The sequence below is a fragment of the Pipra filicauda genome, unplaced genomic scaffold (genome assembly GCF_003945595.2).
Source record: "Pipra filicauda isolate LSUMZ 115617 unplaced genomic scaffold, ASM394559v2 scaffold195_size2193078_pilon, whole genome shotgun sequence".
NCBI lineage: Eukaryota > Metazoa > Chordata > Aves > Passeriformes > Pipridae > Pipra > Pipra filicauda.
This window is the reverse complement of record NW_024104304.1, coordinates 972288-1000137: the sequence shown is the minus strand read 5'-3', so window position 1 is coordinate 1000137 and position 27850 is coordinate 972288. Positions and strand designations below refer to the sequence as shown.

The following is a 27850-nucleotide window of genomic DNA, read 5'->3' as shown; positions in this document are numbered from 1 at the left end:
GTAACATGTTACTTGGTATTAGGCAAGTAACAAAGTTCTCATAATGTTAGAGCTCTCCAATTCAAGGCCTATTGGTACAGAGAAGCCCTGGCATCAGACAGACTGTGAGACTGCAAGCCAGTGTCAGCACTAACAAAATGAACATATAAATTTCAAAATAAAAACCATGCACGAAATCTAACAATTCTTTTGGGATGCAGCTGCAAAATGTGCTAATCCAAAAGGTATTTATTTAGGCACAGGCAACACTAGTTGACCTTAGAGTGAAGACGTGGCCTTGGCAAGCACAGGACAGGCATAAAGAGCCCTCAGTTGGGCAGGGCAGGTTTCAGCAACCCACACTTGGCAATATCCGAGTGTTACTCGGCCATAGTTGAGTAGCAGGAGGGCTGGGGGGGCACTGAGAGCAGCCACCCTAGCCCAAGAGGTGTGTTCTGCAGCATGAAAAGGGGATTTAGGACAGGGGGCATTTTGTGTCAGTTTAACTTAAAAACCCCCAAGCCAACCAAAACAAGGGAACATCTTCAGATTCTAAGATTATCATGTCTACAGTCATGCCAAAACTTACCATACCCTGTTTTATATAAAACCTGGGAGCTGGCAGACCATGTGCCACGATGATGGGCACACCTTGGTCAAAAAAAGCTACACAGGAACGGCAGCTGCCCTCATTGATGGCCTAAAGAAAGCCTGTGGCTGATCACACTGTTTTCCGTGAAGGACGAGGTGAGGAAGGCCGGCGGATAGGGAGTGGAACAAGGACGAATGCAGGCAGGGGCCGGGAAGATCAGCCTTGCCCGTATCTTTCCTCAGGAACCCAGACGAAAAAGCAACCTCTCCCTCGCTTCAAGCCCGACTCAGGCGGACAACGACCCTACCGCAAACCCCTGGCAGGAGCCTCCCGACCAACCCCCACCCGGCGGGGGTCTCGCCGCCGCGGGGGCGGAGGCAGCGGGCAGGCACCTCCCCGAGCGGCGCCCCCGGTCCTGACGGCGTTTCCGGGCGGGGGAGCCGGGATGTGCGTCCGGGTTGGGTCGGCCCCAGGGAGCGGTTGCCTCTCGCTTTCTCTCCGTCTCCTCTTCCCTGCCTCCGTCCCTGCACCGCTGTGCCCGCGGAGGGAGCGCTGCTCCCGCAGGCGGTTGGTGAGAGGGGCCGCGGGCGGGGACGGGACCCGGCGGCGGCCGCGGCATCCCGGGCCGGGCGGGCGGGGAGCGGGACCGGGGCCGGGGCCGCGGGAGGGGCCGGGGCGGCCGAGCCTCCACCCTCGTCGTGGCCCCCGGGCAGGGTCGGGAGGGGGCGGTGGGTATCTGCGCGGAGACCCTCGGGGGTCTCGTCTTCGCCCAGAATGGCCGTACGGACTCCCGGTGCTAACGGGGCTTGCCAAACACTCTGTAGAAACGGATGTAGGCTGGCGTTTAGTGCATCCAAGGCAGCCCAGAAACGGCGTCTGTCTGGGCGAGCGGAGCGAGGGTGCCGGGTAGCGCAGCTCTGCCAGCACGGAGTGCGACTGGGGGGGTGGGCAGAGCCTTTACAAGGGATGTATTTTCCCATCCTTCCAAAGGAGGGTGGCGTGCCTCTTGGGAGGTAAATTTGCCACTCTGCAGTTGCGAAATGTTAGTGATGATATCCCGGCACAGCAAAACGCGGGGGAAACTTAGCTTTTATCAGATAGGCAATGATGAAGTTGCAGCAAGTCCGAGGGCAATCAAGAGAGACTTCAGAGCCTTGGAATGACTGGTTAGGGGATCAGGAGTGCAAGCAGTGTTCTGTTCTTCCAATAGCAGAGAATAAAAAGGAAAGAAACAGAACCTGGTGTTATGGGCAGAATTTTGTGGGTTTTGATCATGGGTGGGTCTACACGACACCAAGCCTGCTATCAACAGATAGGTTATGCCTGTCTCAAAGTGGGGAAAAGATCTTTGACAGGGGTTAGTAGGACTCACTGAAAGTTTTAAACTGGATTTGAAGGAGGAAAGGAATAAAACCAGGCTCCCTAGAGAAAAGCCTGGGGAGGCACACCCGTGTTTGAGGGACAGAGGCCCAGAGAGTGGTGGTGAATGGAGTTAAATCCATCAGGCGTCTGGTCACTAGTGGTGTTTCCCAGGGCTCAGTGTTGGAGACAGCTCTGTTTAATATTTTTATCGATGATCTGGATGAGGGGATCGAGGGCATCCTCAGTCAGTTTGCCGACTACACCAAGTCAGGTGGGAGTATTGGTCTGCTGGAGGGTAGAAAGGCTTTGCTTAGGGATCTAGACAGGCTGGATTGATGAACCGAGGCCAACTGTGTGAGATTCAATAAGATGAAGCGCTGGGTCCTGCCCTTGGGTCACAACAACGCTATGCAGTGCTACAGGCTGGGGGAAGAGTGGCTGGAGAGCAGCCTGACGGTGGGGGTGCTGGTCAACAGGCAGCTGAACGTGAGCCAGCAGTGTGCCCAGGTGGCCGAGAAGGCCAAAGGCATCCTGGGCTGTATCAGAAATAGTGTGGCCATCAAGACCAAGGAAGGGATTGTCCCTCTGTACTTAGCACTCGTGAGACCACAGCTCGAGTACTTTGTCCTGTTCTGGGCCCCTTACTGCAAGAAAGACATTGAGGTGCTGGAGCATGTCCAGAGAAGGGTTTAGAGATAAGTCCTATGAGGAGAGGCTGAGGAAGCTGGGTTTGTTTAGCCTGGAGAAAAGGAGGCTCAGGGGAGATGTTGCTGCTCTCTACAACTACCTGAAAGGAGGATGTAGCCGGGTGGGGGTCAGCATCTTTTCCCAGGCAACTAGCAACAGCCAAGAGGAAATGGCCTCAAGTTGTGCCGGCAGAGGTTTATTAGGAAAAATTTCTTCACTGCAAGGGTTATCAAGCACTGGAACAGGCTGCCCAGGGAAGTGGTTGCATCATCATCATCCCTGGAGGTGTTTAAAAGATGTGTAGATGTGGCACTTATAGACAGGGTTTAGTGGTGGACTTGGCCATGCTGGCTTAATGGTTGGACTTGATGATCTTTGAGGTCTTTCCAACCTTAATGATTCCATGCTTTTGTGATTCTCTGCTTCCATTTCTTCCTCATTAAAAAAAAATATCCACCAAAACTTGAATGAAATATCTTTGCAATAAGCCCAACAAATTATTTTCTATTTCTGATTTTTATTAATTTCTAATTAATAAGTGGCAAATCAAAGTTCGTTAAATAAGTTGCCTGAGGTCACTTAAACAGTCTGTGACTGAGGCAGAAATAAATTATACTATCTATACGCATCCTGATGTGTGTGATCATCTTTCCTCTTTTTTTCTATTCACAGCATTTTTATGAACATAATAGCTATTTACTTTGTTGACAGAATCAACAGTTTCCTGAATAAACCAGAGAGTTGCCTGAGACACAAAGATGTTGGAAGAAGATATGGAAGTGGCCATCAAGGTGGTAGTTGTAGGAAATGGAGCTGTTGGGAAGTCCAGTATGATTCAGCGATATTGCAAGGGGATTTTTACAAAAGACTACAAGAAAACTATTGGTGTAGATTTCCTGGAAAGACAAATCCAGTATGTATTAAGGAGATGACATACTATTAACTTTTACCTTTCTCTCTAGTTCTTTCTTCTGTTGTAATCCTGAGGTTTACAAAGACTTGGAAGACAAGGCCTGCTGTTTCTGAAGCACAGTAAAGGCAGTTGTTTTCTCTGTTGCACTGTGGGGTAAAATTATATCATTTATTCTCCATCCAAAATTTAAAACTATAAATAAAATCTGGAACCTCTGTCGTACTAAGCTCTTTGACGAGTTTCCTTTGTATTCTACCACGTGTTGATTATTTTTTAAATTTTTTTCAATAATTTCTTGTGGAAGAAGTGAAACTGCTTATGATAAAATGATTACACCAATTTATTAGCCAATATAGATAAAAATGACTGTGGAAAACAATATTTAATGTCTTTATGCAGTATAAGCAGGTAATACCTAATTATGTTTGATAAAGTGGAAAATGCTATGGTAATGAGAAGTAAGAAAATCCTATGAATTCTGTAAGCTGATTAAAAAGACAATAGGACCATTCTTCAAGCACCTAAGTTTTGTTTTGATGTCTATATTATTTTTCCTTGTAGAGGGAAATATAGAGGAAGAGGAGGAAAGGAAGAGGAAAATGTAATACAGACCACTTACATCATATGCTCAGTAAAGAGCATATGATGTAATTGAGGGACTGTTGCCCTCAATATTATGTTATGGAGGTGAATGTATTAATAGTAAGTTACATGATGTTTAAATCCAGTTAAATTTGACTTGGATTACTTACACTGTAGATACATAAGTATTTCCATGTCAGTTGTTTTGAATTGCTCCTCTTATTGTATTGATCACAAAGCCTTGCTGTTTGTTTCAGAGTTAATGATGAAGATGTCAGGCTAATGTTATGGGACACTGCGGGTCAAGAAGAATTTGATGCAATAACTAAGGCCTACTATAGAGGTGAAAATACTATGTTTCTTATTTGGTAGTTGTTGGGGTTTTTAGGTCAGCAGATCTCTGAAATACATAGAATGTAATATGTTTAGTTTGTCTTTTTCAATTCTTAAATATTTTTCCCCTTCGTACAAGATCCTTTTATTAATTATGTACCACTTTATGCAGGATGCTCAATAGTGCCCTTTAGAAAACATGGAATGAAATGAGACAAATATCTGCACAGAAACTGGGCAGAATGTAGACATTCAAACAATCAAATGCAAATTTATATTTTTCCTCTAAAAGTGTTTTACTACTTCTGTAAGACACATATTTGTAAATGTTCCAAAAACTTCGTAATTATCCAAGGGAGAAAAAATCTACCAGTCATCCTAGAAAGATAGTTTACTAGGCACAGCAGTTCTTTTGCTAGTACAGTCTGCCTTGAATATCTTAACGCAAGAGTAATAAGCAAAGTGTATTTACTTCATAAAATAAACTATTATTCATGTAAAAGCAGTTTATCTGTTTAGCCAGTTACAAATTGCATACTTAAGTTTTCTTTGCATATAAGTTAACAATGGTTCTGAAATATTTCTTTTTGTTTTTTTAATGTGAGAGAGAGGAATGACTTGGCAAAATTCCATTGTTCAGTTCTTGCAAACTAATTGCCTGATGGTGGGGAAAAATATATTGCTATAGTATAAAATCACCTCATTTAGAGATAAAATAATATTTATGCCATGCTGTTTCAGGATGTTGCAATCCTCTGACCTTTTTATATTTCATAAGCAATTTGTCAACTAATGGATTTTTTTTTGGTAATAGTTCTAGCTGTAGCTCATAATTAATGATTAAGAGAACTTTGCTTTGTGTCCAAGAAATACAAACAGAACACAGGAATGGGGGATACTTGGTGAAACTCACAGAAAAAAGAAAATTCATACTGATTAAAATTTTTTCATGCTATATGTAATTAATCTGAGATATTCATCACAAGATTATACTACAGTCTTAAAACATTAGCTATCTATTACTTTTACACTTTCTTACTAACTAGTAAATATATTGAAGGCATATAAATAATAAAGCGTCTCAGCATGTGTTTACATGCAAGGAAAATTAGTTTCTTGAGAATAACCAAGGGCTACTGGACAGTCAGAAGACCACACACTAATATTTCAGCTGTGGAAGTACCTTCTCAGTATCCATGGGGTTTAACTGTGGCTTATAACAAAACGTTTTGTATAATTTATCACAGTGCTCTGATAGAATGAGTACGAATTAGAAATACAACACTTATTTTCTCCAAAAAGCTACTAAACAATTTACTTGAAATAACCACAACTTCATCTGAAAACTTAAGTTTTCTGCTTTTCAGAATCCAAATTACTGTACCACAAAGAGTAACATGAAACGTGATTTACAGATACTGCGTACGGGAAAAATATTTGCCTTCTAGTCTCCATTAAACTGCCTGGAAAACAGTGAGCAATAAAAAAAACCTCCCTTTTCCTTTCTCCAGCCTTTCCACATCCCCTCCCGTTCCTTTCCCCTGCATATATTCGCCGTGCTATAATTAGCTTTAAAGGTAACAGACCCATAGCCATCATGAAGAGTGGGAATAATAATCAAAATAATATGGCAATGTATTTTCATTTGGGGAATTTATGACCAATGGTTTGGCACAAGCTAGAGGGAAAAATGCACTTTATAGGAGGAACTTGAAAAATCCCTCATATTTTAAATACATTATAATGGATTTTTCTTATTGTTTGTCAGCTGATTTGTATTTACTTGCATTTGTAATTTTCTGTATACTTCTAGGAGCCCAGGCTTGTGTTCTTGTGTTTTCTACAACTGACAGAGACTCCTTCAAAGCAATCCCTACCTGGAAAGAAAAAGTTGTGACCGAAGTTGGAGACATTCCCACAGTTCTTGTGCAGAATAAGATTGATCTTCTTGATGACTCTTGCATAAAGAAGTAGGAGTTTTATCATACTGTTTTTAAAGATCAATATGTGCCCCCTGTATACATGAGTTTTAAAACCAGAAGTCTGTGGGAATTTCTGGTGAAGACTTAAGAGTATCTGGGTTGTCCAACCTGTGCCCTGCATCCAGACATGCCCTAGAAGCACAGAGGATGGGTATTGCTGCACAAGATACTTGGGCAGATGTGCTTGCAAAACTAAGAGCTTTCTGTTTGCTTCACATCGCCTTCTGAAGCCAAAAATAATAGAGGAATAATATAAAAACTTTGTTTGTGCCATGATATGATTCATGCCCCTTTTTTAATTTTTTTTTTTAAATCAGAAATTCTAAAACTATAAATTTTCTCTCCTGTTAAAATACACACCTACTTTTAAACTGTGCTGTGCACCAGTGAAGGCACTTTGTATAGTTTGGCTAGTGAATACTTGCTAAAATGATGGAGTATTAAACAGGTTGTTTGAAAAAGCATATTAATATTCTTTATTTGACTCTTTTTTAATTTGTGTTTTGTTGATTTTTATCAGAACGTTATAACTATAGAAATATGTATGTGGTTATATTTTCAAACTGCATGCTGCTGAATCTTTCTTGCTGTTTTCTTTTTTTAAGGTTTTATTGTCTGTTCATTCTGCCTTTGTGTGTATGACCAATTTCATTCTTGCTGTAAAATCAGCTTAACAAAAGCTAACTTTTATTTACCACAGCATATCACGTAGAAGGTAGTGCATGGCGAAGTTTATCATTCTCCACTTCCTTTATTTCCACCATCTTCCTGAGAGATTTAAATTATTTCTTCTTTTCTGTTGTTTCCTACACTGGCTTTCTTTGTTATCTGTTTGCTATTGATGGCATGAATCAGCTTCTACTCCCTCTGCAAAGAATACTGAGGATTTTTCAAAGGAAAAGCAAAATTGCATTTGAACTCCTCCATTATTCATGGTATGTCACTTAGGTTTGGTTCTCAGAATACACTGTCTGCCTCAGTAACGTAATCTTTCTGATGATGTGACTTCTCATAGGGAAGTATTCATATGTTTCTTCAGCTCTTTCTTAAAACCTAGCATAAGTTCTTTTTCTCTTCACAGAAAAAAGTAATTCTTGATTTCATCTCTGCACTCATCTGATTGCTTAGCATTCTGCTTCATTAAGATATACTTAAGGATTACTTTTTTGTTGTTGCTTTGACTTTGCAGTGGTAATTGTCCTGATTCTAGTGCTGTTAATTACAGCCAACTTTCTTTTGAGTTTCACTGACACCTTCAAACCCTTGGGAAGCTTTATTTAATGCAGTCAATAAATACTGAAAAGCGATTACTTTGGGTCATTAAGAAACTCCATGTGAAATACCTTCTTTTTATAATGGAGATATTGTAAAGAAATTAAGGATCAGGTGCTTTTTTACTGTCTTGAGTTTCTCAACCCACTTTGCCATGTTTAACTTATCAGGAAGCAATTCGTTTATAAGAATAAATGCTGGCAAGTGAAACAGATAGGGATTTACAAAGTTGTCTTCTGTTGTGCAGTGAGGAGGCAGAAGCACTGGCAAAAAAGCTAAAAGTGAGGTTCTACCGAGCGTCTGTGAAGGAAGACCTGAACGTCACTGAAGGTAGGAGGTGCAGCAGGGGGAGCCTCTGTCCTGCCCCCTGCACTGTGTCCCCCTAGTTCAGAGCTCATCTGTTACTTCCCACATCATTGCACACTGTGGGCAATCCTTTTTATATTCCTTAGCAGCACACCTTAAACATAGCTGGAATTACTTGGTATCAGTGTGTTAGGCCCATTTCTTTGTGTACGTCTTTCCCTTCTCTCCCACAGTGCATAGCTGCAATATTTACAAGTGCCAAGGTGTTAAGGCTGTTTAGTCCTAATGACTGTCAGTAAATACCGAGCTTTTGAAAAAAATGTATGTAGAAGTTCAATTATCACAATATACATATTACTGAACAGATTATTTTGTAATTGTTAATCATGACTAGGCTTCACGAATGAAGATCTGGGGAGGGCTCTACCCACATTATTTACAAGTGTGCTGGTGGCTAAAAAGGCCAATACAGGATAGACACGTCCAGTTGCAAAAGGCACAGCAGAAAGATTCCTTAGGTGGTATATTCTGCAAGGCACGATTCTTTCTGCATTGTCTTTTCTCCTCAAGGGTGATCCTGCATGTGTTCTCAAAAGCATCAGCAGCGTTATAGATGGTGTGTCTCCAGACCTCCCGATTGGAGGCCAGAGTAGACCAGTTATGATGATCAATATAACCAAGGCTGAGATGTTGTTTCAGGGAGTCCTTGTATCTTCTCTTTGGGACTCATCTCTTGCAGCAGCCGGTGGCAAGTTCACCATAAAGCAAGATCTTAGGGAGGCGGTGGTCCTTCATCCTGGAGATGTGTCCTGCCCAACGCAGCTGTGTTCTCATCAACATGGCCCCAATACTTGTGACTGCTGCTTGTTCTAGAACAGATGTATTGGTCACATAATCTGACCAGTGGATATTTAGGATTGTATGTAATTGTTAATAGTTAATAAATAATTTATATAAGCAATTATTTCATCGCTATATTTAAATAAAGTAAATTAAAAGGTTGCATTTTGTGCAGCCTTTTTTCTCCTGATGATATTTTATTAGTTCCCAAGTACCTCTTTTTAATGCATATATTTAATTTCATAAGAGTACTGTTATAATTTTCAGTCTCTGTCTTTTGTGGTGTGGGTTTAAATAATCATGAATTCTAATATCTAATGAATTTTTGTTTAATTATTTAAACTTAATAGTAAACTGAATGTTTCTTCTCTATTAACATCATTCACCTTGAGAAAAAATCTGCAAGAGAAAATGTAAAATGCTTCTGTAGCATCTTTACATGAGTTGAATTACAAATGTAAATAATCATAACATGTATAGGTTCTGAAAATTCTGCTTCAGTTATATATTTTTTCAGATTTCTAGGTCAGCTTTTTATTCCCCAATAGAAATGAGGGTAACATTAGTTAATTAGAAAAATGTTGCTGCCAAGTTTTATTAATAGACTTACTTTACATGACTGTTATTATTCTAAGGCTTCTTGCAAACAAAATATATGTATTAAATTCCTACACAACTTTAAAAAATTCCAAGTTGCATGAATTGGAACATTTGGCAGTATATATGTGCCAGCTTTTTTATAGGAGTATTGAGGTGCTTATGTGCAAGACTCCAGTGCTGCACACTGTAAGACCTGGGCAGACACTGGACTAACCTGGATTCTGCCCAGGTACATGGGCCTGCTGAGAATCACTCACCAGATTGGGCTAAACCTGTGATGTTGAATGCACTTTTGCCACTGCAGAATTTTGATACAAATGCGTTATTATTAATATGAAGATTTTAAGCATTCTGTGATGCACTTTTTTCTTTTTAACATTCCAGTTTTTAAGTATTTGGCTGATAAGTATCTTCAAAAGCTCAAGCAACAAACAGCTGAAGATTCAGAACTAGTACATACAAGCAGTAACAAGATTGGTATGTATACTGTAATAAAAAAAACCCTGAAAGAGTATTTTGTTCCATCAAAGCTTGTGTTCTCATCTCTTTCCTTACGGAATTAATACAAGGTGAATCAGGATCTAATTATTACCTTCCTATCTTAGGATATCATCTCTTTCCTTCTGTAAAATAACTTTGTGACTCTTAAAAGTTACAAGACTGTCAAACTGATGTATAAAAGTTTCTAGTTACTGTTTGGCGAGTGTCCTTTTATTAAATTCACTTAAACGAGATTGTGCAAGGACTTCAGAAAGGATGCTTGTTGTTTTTTTAAATGTAATTAGTGTTGCTCATCTTGGTGTGGACTTAAGAGACTCACAGGGAAAGAGTCTGGCATGCAATCTGAAGGACTTTTTAAATTGCCTTTTGTAAGGAAACATTGAACTTCTGTAGTCCTTTAAAGCGTTTCTGAGTCAGTTTGTTTATTTTCCTTAAAGCTCTCCCTTTTTATTCAGGTCTTTTACTTACCTTTGTATCAGCAAAGTTTCTGAATTTAAAATTGTCATGTTTTTCTTTTATTATATTACTCAACTACCCATAACTTTATGCAGTTAGTAACATATGCATACACAGATGAGCTCATATACTGCCCTTCAATTACATAGATGCATGCCAGCTTTAAATACTGCCTGGCTAGTAATTGCAACTGCCTCTGCTTCCAATTTAGCTGCAAAATTGACCCAGAAATAGATAAAGCTTTTAAAAACTAGCGTATGCATTTGAGGTGCAGTGCTATGCCTTAGCGGGTGTTGCTTCTTAAGTGTTAAATGTATTATGCTGCAGGAAGTAAAGAAATACAAATACTTTTCTTATCTTTAAATTCTGTAGGTGTTTTTAATACAGCTGGTGGAAGTCACTCCAACCAAAATTCTAGCACTCTTAATGGTGGAGATGTCATCAACCTTAAACCCAACAAACAGAGGACCAAGAAAAACAGAAGTCCTTTTAGCAACTGCAGTATACCTTAGACCACTTCTAAGGGAAATAAAGCAACCCAGTGAATTGGATGAAGTTGTGCAATTGAATACAGAATAAAACCAGCTGTAGAGGTATTTTTACCAGTGCTTTAGCAAATCTTGTGCCTGTGGGATCCTTTATAGAGGGTGGATTTAAATGAACTTGCTGATGCTGTGGGTTTGTTGTGTGGTGTGAGACACCTGGTGGCAACACACAGAACCTTGGCTGCCTTGGGCACTGTAAAAATTAGGCGAGCTTTTCCTTTTTCAAGGAATTATTTACAGAGCTATGAACTAGGTCTTGCTGAATTGCAAAGCACATTTAACATGAGGATAATAAGTACAAGCATAGGTACAGACCGTAACTCTGTGGCCCAAGGTAACATAGCAACCATGCAGCTAAACTTCAAAGAAAACGTTAGAATTTGTTAGTCAGGACACTAAGAAGGTAAATGAAGAACAAAAAGACACTCCTGCATTTTATCCCTGACCATATCAATATGGATTCTGGCAAGTGTGTGCAAGATCCTTGCATTATATATATATATGTGTATTAAGGTATATATGTCGACGTTTGGGATGAATATTTAGGCTTGGTTCCAGTGTATGTGTTACTTGGAGATCAGTTAATGATCATAAAATAGTATCTTCCAACTGTCCTTTAAAAATGTTGCATTTCAGATGAGGCTTTCCCAGCTGCCACTGGGTACACTGAACTTGCTATACTTTGGGCCTAAAAGCTTAGATTTAAAAATGTATGGTGCCAAAAATGCTCCTTTTTACCTAATGCTATGCTACAGATGTTTTGTAAGTTTGTTTTTCTCAGTCTTAACAGGTTGAACAAATGACATTAATAGCTACTCAGAAGGAACATAGGTCATATTCTTGTTCAAATTTGATTGTTGTATCCCATGAAAAAGGAACTTGCAAAGTGGTGTCACGAAGTATTTATCTTATTAGAAAATTTTTTCGTAGATACCATGAACTAAGTTATGGAGGATCCAAAAACTTGCAGCTGATTATATTAATGAGACATTCTTGAATGTTGTCTCAGATTCAAAGCTAGCTGCTGGTTAAGGAAATCTAATTCTGCAAGATCAGAGACATGGCAAAAAATTTTCAAAGTGCTTCAGTAATTTTACAGAATTGATTCAGATATTTAGGAGCCCAAATCTAATTCAAAGTTATTCGGGCTTAGGCTCCTAAATCACTATGGTGCTTTTAAAAATGCTAAGCAAGATACCTTTTATTTAGCAAAGATAAACACTTTATAATCGTCTTCAAGAGCATGCATGCCTTTTAAAAACTATCCATTTTGTTTACATGGTTTTGTATGGTATGATATAATTTTAACTTTCTAAGATTTCTACAACAAGTCTGCCATTGACAAATGCAAAATATGCTGCTTAAAAAAATCAGAGTTTTAATAGTTTTTTAAATGGTGTATGAGAATGAAAATGAGTTGAGTGATCCTGTATATTTTTGAAGGAAGGACTTTTCACTATGTGAATTCATGTAGGAAGCTTGACTGACTTTGTTTCTAAGTCATTGAGTATGAAAACTGAAATGTATTCTTTTTCCCACTGTCTGCAGGGAGAGAAATGGGTGGCAAGTTATGCACAAACACTAAAGATCTCTGAACTCTGTATTTTGTGTTTACTGTATTAGACTTTCTACCGAGTACCGTTGTTTCTTTGACAAGCTGTTAGAGATCTCCTGTTGCTGGCAAGAAGGCAGCCTTCAAGGCACTCCGTCCCTTCTGCTATTGCAGCGAAACCGTGTGCTCTTCACTGTAATGTTTCCTGTATTTTCTCTTGGATAAAGGCCTTTATTTTTTAACACATGCATTTAATCACTGTATGTATAAGGGGAGTAAAATCCTATCTGTCTTAACAATTTAAGAAGTAGGGATAAGATGGGGATAAGATGGTTGAACATCACGGGACCACCTTACAACTTAGGGTAGAGTGTATGCATTAAGAATTTTGAAAACTGTTTTTGCATTTCATTGTCTGTCGCCAGTTTTACATGTTTTATTCATTTCTCTTGAAAAAGAAAAAAAAAGAGTCTGAAACATCTTTTTTTGCCTTGACTTTGTACAGCATACTGAAAAGTAAGTCTTTACTATGTATAATGACCATTTGTACTATTACACACCATACTGTAACATTATACTATTAACGCAGGTTGTTTGTATTTAAAGTCTGTCACTATAAGTCACTGTTTTAAGAACTGAAAACTCAGCAGAAATTTTCATAGGTGGGGACTTGACAGACTATAAATTTAGGATATGTTGAAATGTAGTACATATACTTTAGTGCAGGATTAGTTATTTGCAGCACTGGGTGAGTTTTAATTTCATTCCCGTCTTAAATCTAAAGTAGCTCTTTCTTTGTTGTGACCTTGCAGTGTTTGTTCTCCAATGCAACTGAAAAGGAGACTGTCCAAATTAGCATTTTTCTGCAAAGTGCTCTGCATATACGCTGCTTGCAAATTTTGGTTCTTTATCCTACTGGGGTTAGTATGTAGGTGTAAACCAGATGACCTGCATATTGCAGGAACCCTTAGGTATTCATATCACTCTTCAGTGGCAGTAACGTTTGCCTTTTGGTTGAAGAGATGTACCTAAATGTTTTAGCACTTGTGTTGTCCCACGTGAATAATTTTTATTACAATCATTGCTCCATTCTTCACTCAAAGTGTTCTTATTAAAATGTCATATATTTTTGTTAGCAAAACCTACAGGTGCAGAGCCTTCTCTGTGCATCCCTCTGACTACATGGGAGGATGTAGTGAGGATGTAGCTCTGTTACGCCCGTGCAGCCTGGATTAAGAAGCAACAGATGTTCCTGCCACAAGACAGTTTTGTTCTGTGAGATTTATGTTCATTGCACTCCTGTATATTGTTTATACCTCTTGAACAGTTCATTGGCTGTATTATCTGAATCTTGCCTAAATTCTTTGCTTTTGGCTGATAACACTGCCATTAGCAGAAAACTTCAGTAGTTGTTAATGCCTTAGTGAAATAAAGATTCACTAAAGAGCATGAATGATGTTACAGCTCTGTCACTCCCATGTTGTATCCATTCAGTGAATGGGTGTTCTCCCAGTACATGGGACATCGTTAGATGCAAAGCGGTAATGCTAGGGATGTATTTCCAACTGGAAATAACAAATCTCAAAGTTGTAAGACTGATCACACTAAGATTTTTATGCTTGTGTGTGTGTGGTTAATTTAAAAAAGAAAATTAAATATTCCACTTAAGACAATTTTGGAGCTTTCTTATTTTCAGTATTTAAGGCAAAACTTACCTTTTGTAGTCAAAATTACTATCTGTCTTCCTGTTTAATTTTCTTATGCTTCAGTAAAATTTGACTTTATTTTCTTCATTATTGGGCTGCAGAGTATCTGACACGTAGTTTTGCATCACTTCTGTAGAAGTACGTTAAACTAAAGGGTACTGAGCAGCTGAACATGCAGCACTCTCTGGGAGTTATGCAGGGGTACACATTTAAGACTCAGTGAGCCTGCGCTTTGAACCTGTTAATTCACCCCTTCAGGTTGAGTGCTGCCAGATAACAACAGAATGAATGATTTGTATTCATGATTTGCGGACCCTGTGTGGGAGTTTTGTTATGCAGCAAGATAATACACGTGCTGCTCAGATTCCAGTGACGGTACCTGAGCCCCTACTGCTTTCCTTACAAGGTCAGAGACCTTGGGTTGAAGTTGTAGTACCTGAACACTAATTGTAGCAAAATTAGAGAGCAAAAATTGTCCAACAGGCTTGAATTCGTCAAAGCGACCTTGCCATCTTTTTGTAGGAAGCAACAGTTGTGCATATTTTCTTTCTAATGCACAAATAATATTGACAGAAGAAAATATTTCTGTTAAATATGGCATGCAAACAGGTAATCAGAATTATAGAATGACAAACACAGCAATTCTTAGATTTAAGGTGAAAGATGCTATAATGGAATAAGAAAAACTTGCTAATGTTCCTTGTCGAAGTCTTCTATATGAGTCATCTCAAAGCCAGGTGAGTCCTAGTACTGAACTAGACTCATTCTCTGGTTTCTAGTAGTAGGGTAATACTGATAAATAGTTTGTCAGTTCTGCTGAACTGACTGAAGTTGGTCAAAAAAATTAAAAATTAATCTGGACCAGGAAGAATACCATCAACATTGCAAGGATAAAGATGTATCATTACTAATAAATGACTTAAATGTGAGTGGCTAAAACAGATAATGTATGTAACTGTTTTTATCACCATTGTGATCTCAAGTTAAATGTAACAGATTTTTAGAAAAAAAGGTCAACATACCATAAATCTTCAAGTAGAAAAATCAGTGTTTAAAACTGAATATTCTGTGTATGCCATTCCTGTAAAATCCTTACAAGTTAATTCTGCTGTTCTCTTGTGACACTTGTTGCATCATGCAACTTAAAACATGTTTGTTTGCTTACTGTTTGGTCTGATACAAGTCATTACTTTTGTGGTTATATTAAATTGTCAGTATATTAAATTTCAAAAAATTGCTATAACCCTGTAGCTGTGCAACCTCAATCTGACTGAGAAATTTGTGTGCCTGATTCTAGTCCGTGTGTTGCCAACAGCTGGGATGCAAGACAGCATATGAGATACCCTCAAAGAAACAAGTGTGGGCACCCCAGTCTAACAGAAATGCTGTTTCTGAGCTCTTGCCTCCGATTTCTTCACCTGGGGTTGAAATACAAAATGGATTCTGTTCTGCTCTTTCTGGTAATTTTTCTTTTTATGATTAGTCTGGCCAATACAGTGACAAGGTTTAAATCAATGATTGTGGACATTGAAGTGGCATTAAATTATTATTAATATATTAAAGATGCCTGGTGCATTTTCTGAAAAGAAACAGGTAAATATGTTGGTTGGGGGTTTTATGTTGTTTTGGTATTTATTTTTTTTTTTAGTAAAACACAAGTTAGCATCTGTGTCTGCCTCTTTACCCAGGTATTTGAGGAATATCAGAAGTAACATACTCCTGCTTCCTCTTGCACATGGTTTTGCACACAGAAAAACAATTTGCTTGCTTAACACCCCAGTAGGGATTAATTGGCAATGTTTTAGGTTCATTACCAAGGCGTTGGACTTGATGACTTTTATAGGTCCCTTCTAACCCAACTATTTTATGATAGCACAAGTGCTATAAAAAATAAAAATTCCTTTAGCTAGTGGTACAAACAGTGAGCATCTAAGAAAGAAAACAAAGCTCAACACTTTTTGCCTGAATAACCCTATATGTCCTTAAAACCCCAAAATATTGAAGGAATATTCTAAGCAACAAGAAGCTATGTTCAACTTAACTATTGCACAGCATGATTTCTGATTTTCTGCATGATTATATTATGCATATAATCATATGATTATATGCATAATATACATGCTGTGTATTATTGTAAAGAGTTTTATTGCTGTTGAATAGCTGGAAGATTTTAAAAGTGGAATTACAGAATTAATTCCACCAAACTCTTAAAAACTTTTCACAGTCTCAAAGCTGAAGCTTTGATTGCTTTTGAAGCACCCATCTGAAGTGCTGTTTCTGCAAACAAAATGCAGTGATGGTGACCTTGTAGTAGCTGAGGTTTCCAAGAAGTGCAGCTCTGAGTTCCCCTGCAGAGCCCTTTTGCCCATCCAAGGAGTTTATAACCATGGATCTCCAGAGTGTTGCTTGTTAAGGAGCGTGACGTGAAGCGCTCCCACCATGGGCTGGGGCCCTGAGAGCATCCAGGTGTGATGCTCCAGCTGTAACACTCACTGCCACCAAGGCAGCTGTGGTTGCTGGCATCACTCCAGCTCCTCCCAGCTGAGCTTTAACCTGAACCAAGTTCAGACGGCTGAGGGTTGAGCTACAGAGGTCTCTGCTCCCTTCAGGGCACCACCACCCTTGGGTGAAATAGTGCAAGACTGACAAGACTACAGCCAGTTGCAAAATTCCAGGTACACCCTAAAATCTGCTAGTTTTGACCCACAGCCACAGAGCATGGTGATGATGAGCAGTAATTACTGGGAGTGAGAGGGTGGAAGGAAAAAAATAAACACAAAAACCACCCACACGAAGAGTTAAGTAACGCTGGATATAAAAATTATCATCATGCACAAGACACAAATACTTTGTCTGCCAGTTGACAATTCAATTGTTTTGCTCTGTGGCTTCACAGATGATGATGCAAAGTGGATTTGTGGTGTAATAGCTGATAAAATACATTTCCCCTTTCTATTATCTTTTAAAAGAAATACACAGCAACCTCAAGTTACTGTGAGCTAATGGGAGAAGGATGGTTGGAGAGGGCATTACAAGAGCCAGAGCTCATTTCTAGCCTCAGTTTTGACCTCTGGATGCATGTATTGCTTTTGACTTCCTGAGTTAAAAAATGGAGGTATCTGTCTGTCTCTTGTAAGTATTGTGATATGTTTATTCAAAATATTCAAAAAGTGCCAAATTACAAATGGTAATGTGTAGGACACTCTGTTGTTTATGAAAATACCGTAAACAGTTTATTAATGGTTTTGATTTATTGCCAGGATTTATCTCTTGTCCCCCAAAAGTCTGGTTCACACACTATGTATACAACAGAGAAAAGCTGAAATCTCATGATAGGACAAAACAACTTTAGTTTAAAAAACACCCAGGAGAATGGAGGAAAGGCTAGATTTTGACAGTTTCTGTGAGTTCAGCAGAAGCACAATTACAATTTGCAATAGAACGGTATTGACTCTAGAGAGGAACTGATAGCGTTCCTTATTGCCAAAAGAAAATGCCAATGCTACCAAAACCCATTAAATGCTTGCAACTTGGAATCAAGGATACGTTGGTGCGTGTGTATGTGTACATACGCGTGCGCTCGTACAGAGAATTTTTTCTTGGCTTCTGTGTGCTTTTTACGGGCACTTGCTTATCCTGCGATTTGCCAGAAGTAGCCAGGAGGATGCATTAATCCTGTTTGCTGTTGCAAGACTGTCGAACAGATGATTTCTGATGCTCCAACAACGTGATGGACTTTTCAGAATTTTCCAAGTTTCTGAGCAGAGTCTCTAGCCGCCTTTTGATTTTCTTTTGATCTTCAATGGCACATCCGATTACCACAGACTGAAATTTCTGATCGATGGGTCCTGCCGGCACGTCGGATGTGCACGCACCATAAAGTGATATTAAGCGCATTTTGGCGTCTTCCAGATCATCTAGAAGTTTATTGACGATTTCATCAATCATCTTTGTGGCATGCAGTAGGGATTCCTGCTGCTGGGCATTCCGGATGGTTTCTACAGAAACCTCCACAGTGAGGGTTCGGCCCATCAGGCGATTAGCAGTCAAATTAAGTTCTTCTCTCTCACCTAAATTGAAAACAATAAAGTATCCTTGGTTACAGGCAAATACACTGTTGTGCAAATAGCATCATCAAGACACTCAAACTGCTGTAACTTAGCAATAAACAACATTTGTTTAAGTAAGTGACAACAACAAGATTTCCAGAAGCCAGAAATGAGCTTTTTGCATTTGCCAAAGTCCTACTCATTTGATAGAAGCCAGTGTCTTCTGATTTGAAATGAGGCATTAAGCTCTACTAAAAATGTAAGCAATGCTTTTCTACTGCTGACACAATGCTTACTATGTCACATTAAAGCAAAGTGTACAATATTACCAGGAAACATTCATTAACAGAACTGACCTTCTGTGCCAGCCACACTGAGGGAGAGATTTAGACAATATCCCAGAACACCATAAAGAGAAAACTAGAGGCCATGAAAAAAAATGGTTTTCTATTTTCTGAAAACATAGGTTCTTTTCTGAAATATGGATGCAACATATTTCACATGTAGGTTCTTGAAGACCAGCAATTTAAAGCACCTAATACTAGGTTTAGGGAAGATATTTAAAGCCACATATCATACAACTACGACAATGATCTTAATCATCAGGTTCTTCCAGGCTGTACACTTTGTAACCTGTCCAGTAGTCAAAATCATTAAAATGCTGGGGTTTCAACTATATTAAATCATCATAATCAACGTCTCTCCCTCTGCTGAGCTATAGTAAGCCTGATTTTGAAAATATATCAGTGAGCTGAGTATGAGCTTTCACATATACAGTAATGACATTAATGGTAGTTCATCTACCTAAACAGCATGAATTTACAGTTAAGAAAAGGGGATCTCAGGGAAATGGGTGGCCCTTAACAGCCTCAGCTGGCTCCAGTGCTGCACCTTTACTGGCAGCAAGGAACCATATCGAGCTGCTTCCCAAGGGACAGGCTGGTTTGACTTTGGGTCAGTTGGAGGGTATGGCAAAGCAGCTTCTCACCTTCACTGATGTGCCTCATATCCTGGCTGTTTTGTATATTGTGGATCATTTCTAGCAGGATTTCTTTCTCTTGTTCCATAGCAGATGCTGCGTCACGGAAGGCCTCTACCCTGTACATGGTTGAACCAAACAAAATGTTTAAATAATAAAATAGCTGTTCATCTATACAGCTGACAAAAACTTATTTTTTAAACTTCAGCTTAAAGAAGTACAGTCATTTCTTAATTATCCATGAGCCAGACTCCCTCATTTCACTACCTTTTCCTGTATCTTAACTTCACTTTTCAAGACTCAGTATAGTTTTAAAAAACAAACAAATGGAGGGGCAAAACAAAACAACAGTAATTCAATCAGCCTGCAATTATTTATTTTACTGATAGTGCTGTTCTGTCCTATTCCACGGTTAATCTGGATACCGAGAGCCTTATGGTCCTTCAACCATGTAGCAGAAGTCCTTACAGCCAACTGGCAATTATTATCAGCTGCTTAACCACAAGGGAAATGGACCAAGTCCATTGGGGAACTTGGCAATGAAAGTGGCAGCTGCAGGGAAGGAGGCAGCAAAGGGCCCTGGCTGCTGGTGGTGCCCCCACACCAGCAGTGCAGAACCCACGTGATCCACCTGCAAAGCAACAAACACTCAGAAAACTGAAATGCTGCCTTGCAGCCGAACAACCCCTTTCACAAAGGAGAAAACCCTGTGAGTGGGACAAAGTTCACACACTTTTCTTAATGTGACAAGGGCTTCCCCAACAAGTGGTGTGCCTTGGTCACTGGGAGAAGAAGCTGGACTTCCTGCCCCCACTGTCACTGGTGCTTTCCATGGAGCAATGCTCCATGAAGTGACTCATAGAGGGAGGAAGCTTCTGTGGGAGCAGCTCCTATTTCTGGGCATGCAGAGAAGCACGTCAGTCAGTTCCTCCTGAAACCGGACCCCTACTCCAGTCCTGTTCTCTGTGCTGAAACTCACATGTGATGCAGTGAGGGCAAGGGGAAAGTCCATTGGGAACTGCTGTCCCTGTAATTACTGGATCTCAAGTAAGCTGCGTGGTTTGGTGCCTATGGTCTGCCCTCCTCGTGGCACAAGGCACAGACCCAGCTCTCCATGGGCAATGTGAAAATGCCACATGAGAAATCTGAGTCCAATTCCTTAATTCTTGTCTTATTCTCAGCCACAGTTTTAAGGAGGGGGCTTTTGTATTCAGCTGAGTAATACAGAAAAGAACATCTGGGAACTCTAATGCAACACTCTGAAGAACAGGTACAAAAGAGGGAAACATCCCACTCCCTTGGCTTTTCCCTGAAGACTTGAGGGTAGGGGCTTGCAGAGGACTTGCCAAGCTGAAACTGGCTGCAAGAGCTGCACCAAAGCCATCAACTCTGCATTCCCACACCCCACAGAAAAGCAGAGGATCATGTGAACCTGGCTGACAGTTTCAGACACTTGCAGCACACAGCTGAGGAGGTCTAGCTGCATCACGAGAATCCATCCATCTATCCTGAAATGTTTATCAAACCTGGCCAGAAAAGGAGAAACAAACCAAAACATTGTTAAGTCTCTTAGATGCTCTGTGCTCCTCAACATTACTGAGTACTGCCCAGAAACGGTGCTGCCTCTGCAGAAAAAGGTGTATCTCTTGAGACAGGCACAGAGCTGCTGCTCCTTTCTCACAGGCTGGCTGAGGACAGGTAACTTCGGAAAAACAGCAGGAAGAGAAAAGAAGGTGAAAGAAGGCAGAAGAATGGGAGCTTTTGGGGATATAAATAGTCATGCTTCACATGCAGCCTGCTCATGAAATGGTTCTGTTTTACAAAATATTTTGCCTAATTTAGTCAGTGAAAGTACAGGCTTCAGGCCTTGGCTTTAATGTTCACTCTGAGGAGGAATGGGAAAAGTTAATGCAATGCAAATTCTTGCCGAGAGCAAATGCTTTTAATTATTATTTTGGACTGGTTAGTAAGAGCAATGAGGCAGGTGGAGTCATTTCATACTTCAGATGTCTTCACTTTATAATTTAGGAAGTCTAGCAAAATTTTCATAATGCCTTGCCATGCCTTTTTAAAAAAATAGTATTTTCACAATTGAAAAAATGTGGTTGCTGGAAAGCTGTAAATAAAAACTTTGAAGTGCAGAATTTAATTTTTAATAGTGTTTTTAAATCAGATTCTGTATATCATTGCATTGACTTAAAAACTATAAAGTTCTGCCTTCAGTAGACAGATCAAACTGTGATTTCCACAGACTTTCCTGGGTCCTAAGAAGAATGTGGAAAAACTGCATTGCAGAGATGTATCTTGAATTGGTACAGTTCTAAAGAGAGTGCCTAAAATATCACTGCTCCCAAAAGCCAGCTTGGTATGTGAGGTAGGACCTAAAAGCCAAATTATCAGAATTAATGTTGTATACTGAAAAAACAAAAAACAAAACAAAACAAAAAACAAACAAACAAAAAGCAACAACAACAAACAAAACCAAACCCATAGTTTACCAACTAGAACTTTGATTTACATTAATTTACAGAAAGTTCATAACCAAATCTTAAGAACTATTTTATTTGCAATAATTGCTTCTTCAGAATTATTTTTACCATTTTTTCAACTGCAATATAGAGTGCAACACAACAATGGGACAGGGTCATTTCAGAACAGCACTCTAGTAGGAAAAAAAAAATGAAAAGGAAACCACATACATCAACCTCAGGAAAATAATGCTCCAGAGAAAATATTGGGTGGCTTTACCAAGGTGAGAGACCCACCATAGCCTCAATCTGTTTCGCTGCCCTGGCTTGTACCAAGGCCTCTGCCTCTCTCTGTGCTGGGGTGGGTCCCAGCGGCTCCCCAGCTACAGGCCAAGGAGAGACCCTGGCCTGGCAGGGACTGCGCACCTTTCCCTCCTTTCTTGTTGCAAGAGTGTCAGGACCACACCTTGCAGTCAGCTCTCATAACTTCTTTCCTAAAATGTGTCTTAACTTCACAGATTTCTTTAAATCTTTACTTTCTTTGTGCAGGGCACCAAAAAAAAAAAAAAAAAAAGAAAAAGGTTGGAGGAGAAACTTCTAACAGAGGTGACTGCTGTAGGAAGGAGTGGAAAAACAACCCAAGTCTCAAAGAAACAACCAGCCAAAGAATAGAAGGCAAAGAAAAGAGAACACAAAATACTCATATTCATGTCTAGTTATCAATTATTTCAATGCAGCAGCATGGTCTTTTTCTAACAGATGAAAACATCCAATCATATTTTTACTTGGAGTGTATTTGTCACTTTGAACATCAACTAAATAGCCCATCCATTACCTAAGACTGAAGAATACATTCCTTACTTCTGATTTTCCTCATCCAAGAGCAATTAGCTGTGCAGTGCCTTTCTTTGCTACATACCATTTATATGAGCAGAGCATTCCCCTGAGGAACAGGTGGACCAGCCTGTGCTTTTGTTTCCAGATGAGAAACTCGACACCTGCTTTCTTAGGACAGCTGCAATAACTCTGTCCTTTAAACTACTGACTGACTTAAACAGCTCACTGTTAAAGCCCATGTGCTAGAGGTGCAGATAAGTTTTCAGAGGAAGTAAGAAACATCTGAAGCTGCTTTTTTCCTGAAATGGAGCTGAGCACACTAGACAGAGACAAAGCAGGGGCTTTCACTCTGACATCCTCAGGTGCTTCAGCTGAATGTCCATTCCCAAGTAAGCAGTCCCATGAACACAGGCATGAACAGTGGGGGAATATGGCTGATCCGAAGGAGAACAAGAAAAGTACGAAAAATTAGGTTAAAAAAACCCAAAATCAGAAAGAGTCTGACTTATGTATCATCACACCTAGAACTACGTGTTCACTTAACCACCAGAACACAGTGACTCATACACAAGAGACTCTGGTCCCCCTTCCAGCTGCTCCTGAGATATCTTGGCAGCCAGGGCAACATGAAGGTCCAAGCTCTGGCAAGGGGCACACGTGCCACCTGCCCCCCTTGCCACCCCTGCCTGGGGCACTCACTCCCCGGCAGCCAAATTAATTCCCCTTTCCTGCTCACTTTCCAAGCAGAAGAAAGCCCCTCCACAAACACCTATCAGGGAGGTACAAAAATACCCCATTACTGTTGGAAAATAAGCCCTTACAGTGGAGGGAAAGAGAGGAAAAGGAAGGCTGTTCAAACTGGAGCATTTTACAATGGCTTCAAACAGAAAGAAGGTAGATTTATATATTAGGAAGAAATTCTTCACTGAAGCATTGGAACAGGTTGTCCAGAGAGACTCTGGACTCTCCATCCTTGGAGGTGTTCAAGGCCAGGTTGGATAGGGCCACTTGGTCTAGTGGAAGGTGTCCCTGCCACAGAAGGGGGTTTGGAACTAGATGATCTTTGAGGTCCCTCCCAATCCAAATCATTTTTTGATTCTATGATTTCCAAAGGGATGAGAGTTGCTTCAGAGTTTGTCTGACCTTAAGCAACTTCAGAATTGAGGATTGTTGAGGGGTTTAATTAAAGACTGTAGTTCACTTTGACAAATTTTCACTTACATTTACAAGCAACATCTCAAGGGTCTATAGTTAAACCAAACCAGCTGGAGAATGAAGAGGTTTGGAAGCTTTTTCTCCTGTCATTCACATAACTTTGAAGTGAGGCACATTGATTAGTTGTGCCTCATAAGACTTGAGTGACTTCTATCAAATTAGTTTGACTTTTTTTTAATGGCTATTCTGCATTTAGAACTATGCCTGTTTGAAAGACTTGAAAATTTAATTGGAGGTTTAATTTCTGGCTAACCAAACTGTCTGCTTTGTTTCAGAGTCACTCAGCAAATTTAAAACACATTTTTGCATATTCTGATGCTCATTTTGTGATTATATATTCATCATGCACTAGACCTGCAAGTAAGCAGGGAGACTTGTTTGCAGACTGGGATTTTGTTTAGTCAAATACAGAGAAGTCTGTGAAGGACTTCAAGGAGATTTAATCAAGCTAAGTGAAAGGCTAATATAACAGCACATCAAGTCCACTCCTGAATAATGCAAAGTAATGCAGGCAGAAAGGGAAAAATGCAACTCCTGCATCCCACAGAGCTCTTTTAATTACAGGAAAGTCCTAGAAACATTCTGGGTGGTTCTGTGAAAGCCGTTGATCAATATGCAGCTGTAATGAAGGAAAGGGTGTGTTGAAACAGTACCAGAGGAGGTGAATCAGTGGCATCCTGCACATCTATCCACCTCAGAAAGGACACTGTGTAATTAAGCAGAGCTGAGAGAACAAGGAAGATGATTAAAGGTAAAGAATCATCTCTCATGAGGCCAAACTGGGAAAAAAAGTCAAATAGTATTATTAATGGAATGTCAAATTTTCAAGCAGAAAAAGACATGACATGTCTTGGCACAACGATGAAATTCATATAGCATTTGCAATAACTTCGGAAAAATACACCTAAGCTTCAGAATATGATGCTGTTCACGTTTTAGCTACAGGATTTAATACACCCCAGAGAAGAGGTGGACATGTACACAGGTAACAACATCCACAGCTGAACCAGTAAGTGCAAAGGGCGGTTTGGAAGACACGAAGGCTCACACGCCAGCATTCAGCACTGCAGCTTGAAGGCTTGCCAGAGCCTCCGAAAGCCCGAAAGACACCCCGTTTTATCTTCGGATTTCCTGCATCTTCTTATAAAACACCTGCCCGACAGATGCGGGACGGGGGCGACAGCTACGACCCACCGCGGGCTCGTACACGCCGTGTCACAGCACGCAGCCCATCCCCTGCCTGCTAAAGACTCCCCAAACCGGGAAGCGTAATAAATCCAAAGCTGCCCTTGGCACTTTCTCTGAAAAACGTTTGTTTTCATACATTCATATAATATTCCTATTTTCGTGTATTTCCAGGACACGCTAGTTCACCTTAGAACAGCAGCTCCCATTTTTAAACTTCGCCCCCGATAAGGGGGGACCCTTTTCCCTCGGACCCCTCAGGAATCCTCACCTCCCCCTTGCCCAGCCCCGCCGGGGAGGGCTCCGCGCCCGCCGGCGCCCCGCGCTGCGGAGCCACCGGCTCGGTGCCAGACGGCTCCGGCTCCCTCCCAGCGCCCGGCCCCGGGCCCACCTGAGCTCCAGCTGGTCCAGGTTCTCGAGCAGGCGGCTGGAGCGGTCGGCCATGGAGGTGGAGCGGTAGAAGCGGCCCCGGAGCTGCCCGCCCGACTGCTGCTGCTGCGGCTGCTGCTGCGCCCCCTCGCTGGCCTTGGCGCTGATCCTGGCCTGGGCCATCCCACCCGCCCGCTGCCGCCGGCGGAACCTCGCTGCGGCCGCTCCCTCACCGCGTCCCGCAGGCGGCGGCGGCGGCCGAATGCCGGCACCTCGCTCATGGCCAAAGAAGGAGCCGCCCCGCCGCCGGCCCCCGCGGCCACCCCGCCCCCGCGCCGGGCCCGCGGGCACCGCCTCACGGAGCGCGGCAGGGCCGGGCCGCGCCGCCTCGCCTCGGCCGACACGGCCCGGGGGCGACGGAGTCACGGGCTGGGTAAGGCTGGAAGGAGCAGCAGTGGGTCATCTGGTCCAACCTCCCTGCTCAAGCAGAGGCATCCTACACATGGCACAGGATTGTGTCCAGATGGTTCTTGAATATCTCCAGTGAGACTCCACAACCTCTCTGGGCAACCTGTTCCAATCCGTGGTCAACTGCCCAGTAAAGAAGTTCTTCCTCATATTCAGGTGGAACTTCCTGTGCATCAGTTTCCACCTGCTCTTGTCCTATTGCTCAGCACCAGCGAGAAGAGCCTGGCTGAGAAGACCCATTGATGAGGTTCCCCTCTCAGTCATCTCTTATGCTGAACACACCCAGCTCCCTCAACCTTTCCTTGTAAGAGAGATTCTCCAGTCCCTTGATCAGCTTAGTAGGTCTCCACTGGACCTGCTCGAGGAGCTCCATGTCTCTCATGTCTCTGTCCCCAGCCGACTTTGGGGTGGCTCAGCGGGGCAGTCCCGCCAGAGGGACCGCACACCGCCTCCCCCACAGCGAACATGGATCCAGGCCGGCTGAGCTCATCAGCGAGCGTGGCACAGATGGCCCACGTGTAAGGATGAGACCTGCAGCAGGACGAGTGTTCCCTGTTGTCACCAACACCGCAGTGTCACCCCTGCCCTGCCCCAAGCGGGTGCCTGGAGCAGTGCCCAGCCACCACACACCCTGACACACGTGGCATCTCTGCACAGACACCATGTGCTCTGACAAACGGCAGCCATGTGGTGCCTCTGCTTCTCTCTGCAGGCTTTGGGGGCACAGACAGACCCTGAGTTGCCCCTGCTGCTGTCCCCCAGTCCCCTTGGTGACAAAAGCAGCAAAACCTGGACCAGGCAAAAGCAGCATGAACTCTGGCTCTTGCTAAAACAGAAGCTACCGTAGGAATAATGAGGTTTCCAATATCTTTATTAACTTTGTTTGAGATGGGAGCTGTTGGTATGACGATTTGCGTTCCAGAACTGATCTATAGTGTTGGTTCATTGGTTTGCTCTTTCATTAAAGAAAACAAGAAACTCCACAACCAGTCAATGGTTATTTTTATGTAAAGCTATTAAAAAAGTGAGCTGTATAACTGAAAACAGCTGAAAATGCAAGGAACAGGAGGAGAAAAAATGAAGAAGGGCTTTAAAAATCCAGCATTTGTGAGGGGAGAGAAAAGTTGAACGAGAAACAGCTCTTACTGCAAGCGTAACCTGAACAGCAAAAAAACCAACTAGATACTGCTACTGATAGTGCATCTTTCTCTTGCCAACTTTAAGAGCCCCCTGACTACCTGCACTAAAGAAGCTGTTCCACCAGCTGTTATTGTCCAAGATTATACAAAAAGGCTTACTGGAAAGAAAAGTGGTTTATGTTCTCTTTCTGTGCTAGAAAGAAAAGAAATGCTAGTGGATCTACATCTAGTAATGACTTGTTCCAAGAACATATTTAAATTGACTGTATGAAATGGCACCTTCTCTCTCACAAGCAATTCAAATCACACATAGGCTTTACTTGCCACTACTGTGAGTATTAAAAAAGGAATTTGCTTATCCCAAAACTCCAGGTTTGGGCAAATCCGCCATGGTTCTAACAGACCAATTTTTGGCACCCAGCTAAGAGGGATTTTGTTGCACAGGGATACTGTTTTGTATGTGTATCCCGCTGTGATTCAAAATAGCTGTTTTTTCAGGCTCGTCCATTCAGAATGATATCATGTCCCAAGTACTCTCGTTAAATTAATTGCCTGAGTTTTCTTTGTTTTACATGGTTGGATAAGCAAGGCTTGTTGCCTGTGAGCTCATGGAAATAACTTCATTTGAACAATTGTTCCATCCATCTCTCTACAGTCTCTATAGAAGATAATTAAAATCCATTTCCCGCCCCAAACAGAAACCATTTGTAACCATGACATATAGTTTGCAGCCATTTATTTCCTGAGATCCTTCTATCTTTCCCATGTCAATTTATTTAGCATCAATTAGATTGGGTTTAAAAAGCAGAAATCCAAGTAGGTAAACAGCTCTGAACATTCTTTTTTCCTAGCACAGGGGTTTAATTCCATACAGGTAGAAGCTGCAAAGAAATACAGGCAGAGAATAGCTATATATGTCCAAACATATCACAT

The 27850-nt window shown here is 41.2% G+C and overlaps 2 protein-coding genes and 1 long non-coding RNA gene across 8 annotated transcripts in view; 1 reads left to right on the top strand and 2 right to left on the bottom strand.

Moving 5' to 3' along the window:
* Positions 1–1335, bottom strand: part of LOC120323090 — a 36305-nt gene extending 34970 nt beyond the window's left edge. For 2 of the 3 annotated variants that reach the window (XR_005563235.1, XR_005563234.1), the window contains exon 1: positions 569–1335. This is a non-coding gene — a long non-coding RNA (uncharacterized LOC120323090). The remainder of the gene's footprint in view (positions 1–568) is intronic. The other variant, XR_005563233.1, reaches the window with a different exon arrangement.
* On the top strand, positions 959–15770 carry RAB23 (RAB23, member RAS oncogene family). 4 transcript variants are annotated; one of them, XR_003542378.2, is made up of 8 exons: positions 959–1142; positions 3332–3533; positions 4373–4458; positions 6262–6418; positions 7950–8032; positions 9833–9925; positions 10778–10998; positions 12499–15770. XR_003542378.2 is itself a non-coding variant. In XM_027730537.2 (7 exons), exons 2-7 carry the CDS (start codon positions 3379–3381, stop codon positions 10915–10917), a joined length of 714 nt encoding a protein of 237 aa, XP_027586338.1. In that variant the 5' UTR covers positions 959–1138; positions 3332–3378; the 3' UTR covers positions 10918–15770. The 4 variants fall into 4 exon arrangements, 3 of the variants coding, with proteins under 3 accessions (XP_027586338.1, XP_027586336.1, XP_027586337.1); XM_027730537.2 differs by having other exon boundaries at positions 959–1138; positions 10778–15770; XM_027730535.2 differs by having other exon boundaries at positions 10778–15770.
* A 1564-nt stretch (positions 15771–17334) lies between these two features.
* BAG2 (BAG cochaperone 2) lies at positions 17335–25662 on the bottom strand. Its single transcript, XM_027730584.2, has 3 exons — positions 25333–25662; positions 19246–19355; positions 17335–18278 (listed from the first exon to the last, which is right to left on the bottom strand). Exons 1-3 carry the CDS (start codon positions 25491–25493, stop codon positions 17878–17880), a joined length of 672 nt encoding a protein of 223 aa, XP_027586385.1. The 5' UTR covers positions 25494–25662; the 3' UTR covers positions 17335–17877.
* Between the last annotated feature and the right edge of the window lie 2188 nt (positions 25663–27850).

Excerpts from the sequence above, each read along its gene's own strand:
- BAG2 (XM_027730584.2), bottom strand. The coding sequence starts at position 25,493 with ATGGCCCAGGCCAGGATCAGCGCCAAGGCCAGCGAGGGGGCGCAGCAG. Across the intron at positions 19,356-25,332 it reads CTGGACCAGCTGGAGCTCAG|GGTAGAGGCCTTCCGTGACG; the intron begins GTGGGCCCGGGG and ends AACCATGTACAG. Across the intron at positions 18,279-19,245 it reads TATGAGGCACATCAGTGAAG|GTGAGAGAGAAGAACTTAAT; the intron begins GTGAGAAGCTGC and ends TTTTCAATTTAG.
- RAB23 (XM_027730537.2), top strand. The coding sequence starts at position 3,379 with ATGTTGGAAGAAGATATGGAAGTGGCCATCAAGGTGGTAGTTGTAGGA. Across the intron at positions 4,459-6,261 it reads AACTAAGGCCTACTATAGAG|GAGCCCAGGCTTGTGTTCTT; the intron begins GTGAAAATACTA and ends GTATACTTCTAG. Across the intron at positions 8,033-9,832 it reads AGACCTGAACGTCACTGAAG|TTTTTAAGTATTTGGCTGAT; the intron begins GTAGGAGGTGCA and ends TTAACATTCCAG.